Below are 7779 nucleotides of genomic sequence, written 5' to 3'. Positions count from 1 at the left end.
AATAACACACATATAATTATGTTTCTAACATATACAACAACAAATAGAAAATTAAAAACAGACAAAAACAGAACAGTTCACTAATTAGTCCACAAAATCAAACAAAGACAAGTTGGCCCTCTCAATCTTCCATTATGTCCGTCGTCTCTGAGCTCTCTTCTTCGGCCTTCTTCTTTTGTGAGGCATGAGTCCATCAAAAAATTCCACAAACCATTTTGGCTTACGATATTTAAACATGAGACTCCACATGACAGTTCCAACAACTAGTCCAAAACTATAGCCTATGACTATTGATTCCCACGTAAATCCACTAAAAAAATATGTCTCACCTTCATCTTCTTCAGACTCCAATGGTTGAGGAACATGTGATGAATCACTCGTTCCACATTGTTTTGATAAAGGAGGACCACATAAATCAAGGTTGCCGCCATAAGAGTCATTTTCAAATGTGTTGAATTGTAGACCGTGAGGAATTGGTCCGATGAGATGATTTTGAGAGAGGTTAAAAACTGCCAGAAAGTTCATCCTTGTCAATTCCTGCGGAATCTTTCCAGTGAGCCGATTCCAAGAGAGATCTAAAGCTTCAAGCGTATTCAATTGCCCCAATTCCATTGGTATATGACCTATGAGATTGTTATGGGATAAATTGAGTAGCCAAAGTGAGCTGAGATCCTTTAGTGTTTTCGGAATGACACCTTCAAAATGGTTGTTTGAGAGATCGATGGTTGTCGTAATTGTGCTGATTCTTTCTAGCTCAATATCCTGCCCTTTGATTACCAAACTCACTGAATCTTCATACGATCTGACAAATGGCAAATTCGACATAGATTCCATGTACTTGATATTTCCTGTATCTTCGCCATCTAATTTGATCATTGCCTTGAAGTTTCCAAAAACTTTTGCAGGAAGTGAGCCACTAAAATCATTATGAGAAAGATCAAAAATTCGCAACTTGGGAAAGCAAAACTTAGTCTGACACGTACTTATAGGTCCATGGAACTTGTTCGACTTTAATATAAGGACCTGCAGCTCTTGAAGAGTTCCGAGCCAAGCTGGAAATGTGTCATTTATAACATTGTTCCCCACATCAAGGACTTCTAGTCTATCACACTTGAGCAACGACACAGGAACAGGTCCTTCAAATCGATTGCCATTTACGACAATGGTACTCAATGAAGTGCTCTGTGCACATAATGGAGGAAGACTACCTGTGAAGTTGTTCTTTCTTAAGTTCAGCACCGTTAGTGAAGCCATGATTCCCAAGCAATGTGGAACTGAGTCACTGAAGTAGTTGTGTGATAAATCTAATAAGATAAGTTTCCTCATGTTACAAATGGATAAAGGTAGTGACCCCTGAAGGAAGTTAAATTTCAGATCAAGATATTGTAGGTTATAGTAACGAAATTGTGGTAGGTGGCCTGTTAATGAATTATGAGAAAGGTTTAGGAACTGCAATGAGTCCCACGTCATGCCGCTAAACCAGTTAGGGATTTGACCACAAATCTTATTGTTAGAAATATCCAAGACCTGAAGTGTCTTTACATTTCTCAAGAAGTGTGGAAAATCCTTCAGTTGACAAGATGATAAGAATAAAGATGATAGGCTAAGAAAGGTGATATTCATACCCTCATCAATGGTGATGTTATTTGATGAAATTCCAAGGGTTTCAAGGTTTGTGAGATTCACAAGTGATTGAGGAAAAGAACCACTGAGGTGATTATTGCTTAAATGCAGTTCTTTTAATGTTGGGTTTGTTTTGATCACTTCATCGGCTAGTCCTCTGAATCGGTTATGTTGGAGCGATACTGAAGATAGCAAAGGTAGGCTAAACACCCAAGAAGGTATGGTACCATTCAGTGAGTTGTATGACAAATTCAGTTCGGTTAGCTTTTGAAGCATGCTTTGGTTGCTAGGCAGTGGGCCAGATAGGGAATTATTCGTCAATCCTAAGTATTCAAGATGTGTCAAACTTAAAATTGAAGAGGGAAACGAACCGATGAAGCTGTTATTAGAAAGATGTAAAGTACGTAGCTCTTTGAGGTTAGAGAAAACATCAGGAATTTCTAATACACGTGGCAGCGTTTGCATTTCACGCTCTTGGCTCCAAAAATCACGTGTTTATTTATTAAAAGATTGGATAGTTAAAGTGCTTGTTTGTGCACTATGAAAGTTGGAGGTCAAAGTTAAAATTTGAAGCCAAGTTTAAGGTCAAATATATGTATTATCCCAAATGATTATAAGACAAAGCCAACTCCGTAATTTGGGTTAGGTTGCCTATGGAATCGGGAATGGAACCAGAGAATTGACATCCTCCGAGGTTCAAGATATTCAATGAACTAAAGGTGCCAATTGAATCAGGCAGCTCACCGGAGATGCCTGTGGATGAAATATCCAACTCCATTAACAGAGTGTTGCTCCGGTGGATCTTTGGAAAAACTCCTTTGAGAAGATCATTCCCACTCAATTTGAGGCTTTCCAAGTTTGGCACAAGGAAAAAGCTCTCTGTGAGAACACCTCGCAGATTAGTATGTGCAAGATCCACATATCTTAAGGAAGAAGAAATATTCACAGGTATCGGAGATGAGATGTTGACATACCAGAGAGAAAGTATCTCCAGATTTGTGAAGTTGTGAAGCATTGCTTCAAATGTTATCTCATCAAGTTGTAAGAATTTATAACTATAAGAAAGATCAAGTGAAACCAAATTGGAAAGGTATGAGATTTCTGTTGGGATTTTCCCATCAAAGCCAGAGAGTTTTAGATGCCTCAAATTCCTCAATCGGCCAATGCCATTTGGGATCGAAGAAGGATAAAAGTAATTGTTATCAAGGTTAAGTGTGTGGAGATGATGAAGCTGGAAGAGGCTGCTATTGGGATGAATACTTACAGGTATCAGTGATGAGATGTCGCCAAGAGAGAGAGCTAGTACCTCCAGATTTGTGAAGTTGTGAAGCATTGTTTCAAATGTTCTCTCATCAAGTTGTAATCCATACACAGAAAGATCAAGTAAAACCAAATTAGAAAGGTATGAGTTTTCTGTTGGGATTTTCCCACCAAAGTGAGAATGAGAAAGGTTGAGATGCCTCAAATTCGTCAATTGGCCAATGCTATGTGGGATTGAAGAATAATTGAAGAGGTTGTTATAAAGGTTTAGTGTTTGGAGATGATGAAGTTGGAAGAGGCTGCTATTGGGATGAATACTTCCACAAAGCAGACTACTACTAAGGTCTAACCCGATAACATGACCGTTTAATAAGTCACAAGTGACTCCATCCCAACTGCAGCAATCCCTACTCTCATTCCAAGACTTTGTTTTCGGGAAAGAATCTCCATCAGACCAATAACTAAAGTACTCTTTGGACATAATTTGAAAGGATTGTTTGAACTGAAGCAAAGAGGAAGCTTCAGTGGGAGAGCAAAGATGATGATCAAAGGATGAAGAAAAGCATTCACTTATTAAAAACACAAAACAGAGAAATGAATAAAAGAAAAACAGACTCACGGCCATTTTTTGTTTGTTTGATTTCACCAAATAACAGGATGGATGTGTTCTTCTTACAAATCAATCAGTCTTATCCACACAGATATATACTACTTTCTAAGTGTCCTATGTAAATTGAATACCTATAACATACTTATTAATGTAATCCTACGAGTAAAGTTTCAAGAAGGTAGGATGTACGCAGACCTTTAAAGTAAGAATACAAACAACAAAATTTTTCAATGAAAAAATATAATATAAAGTTAGAATAATCAAATCTTACTCAAAACATTAATAAGATTATACAATGATATTGAAATAATTGTGCTGAATTTCAGAAGTTGATATAATAATATTAAAATACCGGCAAAATCTTTAACACTCTTTAATAATGTGTATATTTATTGCCGCTAAAAGTTGTTTTTTGTTGTAGTTGTTTGTTGCAGTGCTTGTAATTCAAAGAATACACCAAAAACAATTTGATCTTTTTTTAACACCCAACAATTTATTTTGCATAATGCAAAAGGTTTTACCGTTTGGTAGGCTTTAGAATATTTCAATAATGAATAAATAAAAATAGTAATAGGAATAAAAAGGTAAAAATAATAATATGGGTTCATGATGATCGTCAATATATAAATAAGTCAATAAAATAAGTAGTCATGTAAGAAAGAATGCTATAATTATCTAAACACTATTTTATTTCTTAATTATTACAACGACCTCCATATTAAATAAAACAAAAAGTTAACTAAACACTATTTCTTGGCTAAAGTTTATTTGATTTAACTCTTAAAAAGTGAAACTATATATTTAAAATAAATCACCACCACCCAACATATCATGAAAATTTTATGCTTACACTTTCTATGAGATAATATCCATAGCTAAGCATATTAAATGTAGACAAAATTTATATTATACATACAAAGTTCGTATAAATAAATAATTGAAAATATAAATAAATCTATAAGTTAAATTAAAGTGCAAGAAAGTTATAACCAATAATTGATAGTACATCTTATTAGGTATTTGTGGTTTTATAATTTTAATTTACCTTTTTTAATAATTATATTTTAACATACTTAATAATAAATATTTGCAAATAAATAACATTTAACAACTTACTATAGAGAAATTATATCATATTTAATGCTTGTAAGAAAAAATTATATATAAATTTGATATATAGTTAAAAATTATGTATTTTTCATTTAATATAATTCTATCAACTAGGGGTTGATTAAAATTCACATTAATAATGTATATAATTTAATTTTACTCTACTTAAACAGTGATTGACTTATTCAAAAATACGAAATTTAATATAAAGTAATATCTAATAAAAAATAAATATATTTATGATAGTTATTTTTCTAAGGATAAATAACTAGCCATATAATTTTAATGCTTTGTATCTTTCAAAAAAATAAAATCGCATCATTGGTTTTTAGGACTAAATATTGTAACTATATATAAGTTAAAAATATTGTTCATGACATTTGTGGTAATGTTCCAATATAGTGTTAGATTAATATTATTGTATAATAATTTATTTAATCTAAAAGTAGAGTATATATTTAACAATAAAATTCTTTCTAATGTCATTGTTATTTTTATATTATTATAGTTTTAGATTTTGTTAAATATATTTTAAAGAAATATTTCTTGAAGACTCCAAATAAAAAAATCCTTAGATTCCAAGAAAATACTTCCAATTAAATTGTATTTAAAAAAATTCAAGTATGCATTCCTATACAAATCTTCAACCAAATTCGCAACAATAAAATCCCCAAGTAATTCTCCAAGTAAGAAAAATTCCCAAGTAAATCCTCAAGAAATAAATTCCCAACAAAATTTGTAGAACATCAATCCCCAGGTAATAACACGTATAAAATTATTTGCAAATAAATTTTCAAGTAATTATTTTTAGCTAAATCTGCAAATAGGTTTTTCTAGGAATTTTCTTGCAAACATACTAAAAAATTAATTTTTTAATACTTGCAAATTTACCTATGAAAATGCTACTTGGAAATTATTTTTCCCAAATAATTCTCCAGGTAATAATTTTGTAAAAATGGCGCAAAAGTTACCTACCAATTTTTCTGGGAAATTATTTTTCGCATGTAGAGAAGTCTAGATTTAGGAATTTCATATTTCCGCATGAAAATTCATAGAAAATTTCTGCAAAAATAATCCCCAAATGAAATTCCCAGGTAATTTACAGTTTTCTAGTAGTGCACCCTCGACTCAAGATAAAGATGTAGTGATCTACACTACATCAAAAATGATCTTTAGAGGTAATTAATTAACGGCTATAGCTTAATCGCTACTAAACATGTATTTTTGAGTGACTTTCTGAGAAAAAAACTCATAGTTGAGTGACTTTTAAGTTTAAAACCAAAGTTGAGTGACTTTCTGAGAAAATAGTGCATAGTTGAGTGACCATCTGATGTATTAACTCGTCTTAATTTCCTATATGTTTTGAATAACTTGGTGAAGATCACTACACCTGTAGAGAAATTTTATGAGAAATAATTTCCGATTAGTTGTTTTTCAAAAGACTTTTCACATTAAGTTAATGAGGGAAATTTCATCTATATGATACCGTTCAAATATGAAGAGGTGTAGTGAGAGGCTGTTTTCGTAGACCCTCAACTCAGGATAAAGGTGTAGTGATCAAATTAAAAAATGATGCATAAGCAAAGAAAACTGAGTAATCAACTTATTGTATTGAAGGATCACAGTTTTCTGTCGTTTGCTTTTATAGATATACTAGTTTCTGAACACGTACGTTGCACGTGTGTCTCAAGCAAGTAGTATACACGATATAAGTTATATTAAAACCATAGTGTAATCAATAACAAAAAAAAGTACAAACTAAAATTGATGAATGTAACACTCATCCAATTTGAATGACTTCTTCGTTGAGCACTAAATGATTTTTTAAATATCATATCTAAGTTTTTTGTTTAAATATTTCAGATTCATTGTTTTGCTATTTGGTGTGAGCATCACAATTCATTATTCAATTATTATGTCATGAAATTTATTACTTAATGTTATTAGGTGCAAATATTTAATACTAATACTTCTTTATAAGCAAAATATTTGCACCTAATAACATTAAGTAATAAATTTCATGACATAATAATTGAATAATGAATTGTGATGCTCACACCAAATAGCAAAACAATGAATCTGAAATATTTAAACAAAAAACTTAGATATGATATTTAAAACAATTCTCGTTAAAATTTACAAAACGCAAATAATATATGCTAATTAAAAATTTAAAGCTAATTGTTATAAGCTTAACAATTGTGCATGGAAACAAATGAAATTCCAATACATGTGAAATCAAAGTATTGTAATTCTAATTAACCAAATATGCCATGCATACACAAAAAAGATTAATGAGTTCTTTTCAAGTAATAATTCAAGTTAAAGTTGAATATTGCAATGATGATAAAAGGTTATAGCCAGTAATCAACGTGAAGAGGAGCATCAATCAACGCATTCAAATAACACCATTTCTTTATATCATGAAATAACTTATTTGTAGAGAGTATAATATCTTTGTATCTTAAAGAATTGTAATCAGATTATACTATAACAATGAATTCATTTATGTCAACTATGATCAACCTTCCGGAGAAATCAAAATTTTGACCAAAATAAGCCATTGTTTAAATCAATTCACCAAAATAGTATGTTTTAAATTTTTTACAAAACTAGTATAAACGGTGTAATACTGATAGTTGAAAGGGAGGAGAGATGGTGATTTTGATCATAATTTCTCGGAAGATTATATTATAGCTGATAATTCAAGAGTAGTAAAAATTGAATATGACAGCTACTCTAATTTGGCATCAATAATCTTACATACTTCTCATCTCTTCTTTTATGCAAACTATTAGAAGGCATAAAAAACAATCTTACATACTCCCATCTCTTCTTTTATATATGCAAACTATCAAAGGATATAAAAAGAAAAGGGAAAAAATGAAATCGAAGTTAAAATGATTTGCATTCAATCTCAAAAGTTACAAAGAGCAGATGGGAAATTAGTGAACTCGTTTAGCCTTTATATAATATTTTTTCCTAGACCTTTGAAATTTCCTTTCATTTATTTACTAATGAATTAATTTACTAATTAATATTCAATTCAACTTTTCAACTTCTTTGTACTTACTGTAGCAATGAGAAGTTGGCCATTGGTTAACGTAACAATTAAATAATTGAACCACCAACGTTTCATATAAAGTTATGGTTATTATAATTATTAAATGCAAAGA

The 7779-nt window shown here is 31.1% G+C and overlaps 2 protein-coding genes across 2 annotated transcripts in view; both read right to left on the bottom strand.

Moving 5' to 3' along the window:
- Positions 1-65: 65 nt before the first annotated feature.
- LOC107059061 (receptor-like protein 12) lies at positions 66-2088 on the bottom strand. The gene has a single exon (XM_015305460.1). It carries the CDS (start codon positions 2086-2088, stop codon positions 133-135), a length of 1956 nt encoding a protein of 651 aa, XP_015160946.1. The 3' UTR covers positions 66-132.
- A 133-nt stretch (positions 2089-2221) lies between these two features.
- LOC107059060 (receptor-like protein 12) overlaps positions 2222-7779 on the bottom strand; it is a 20056-nt gene continuing 14498 nt past the window's right edge. The window contains exon 3 of the mRNA XM_015305459.1: positions 2222-3402. Coding sequence (XP_015160945.1) covers positions 2222-3402 — 1181 coding nt within the window. The remainder of the gene's footprint in view (positions 3403-7779) is intronic.

Source organism: Solanum tuberosum, unplaced genomic scaffold (assembly GCF_000226075.1).
Source record: "Solanum tuberosum cultivar DM 1-3 516 R44 unplaced genomic scaffold, SolTub_3.0 scf00795, whole genome shotgun sequence".
Classification (NCBI taxonomy): domain Eukaryota; kingdom Viridiplantae; phylum Streptophyta; class Magnoliopsida; order Solanales; family Solanaceae; genus Solanum; species Solanum tuberosum.
Note: the sequence above shows the minus strand (reverse complement) of the source record. Positions and strands in the feature narration are given on the sequence as shown.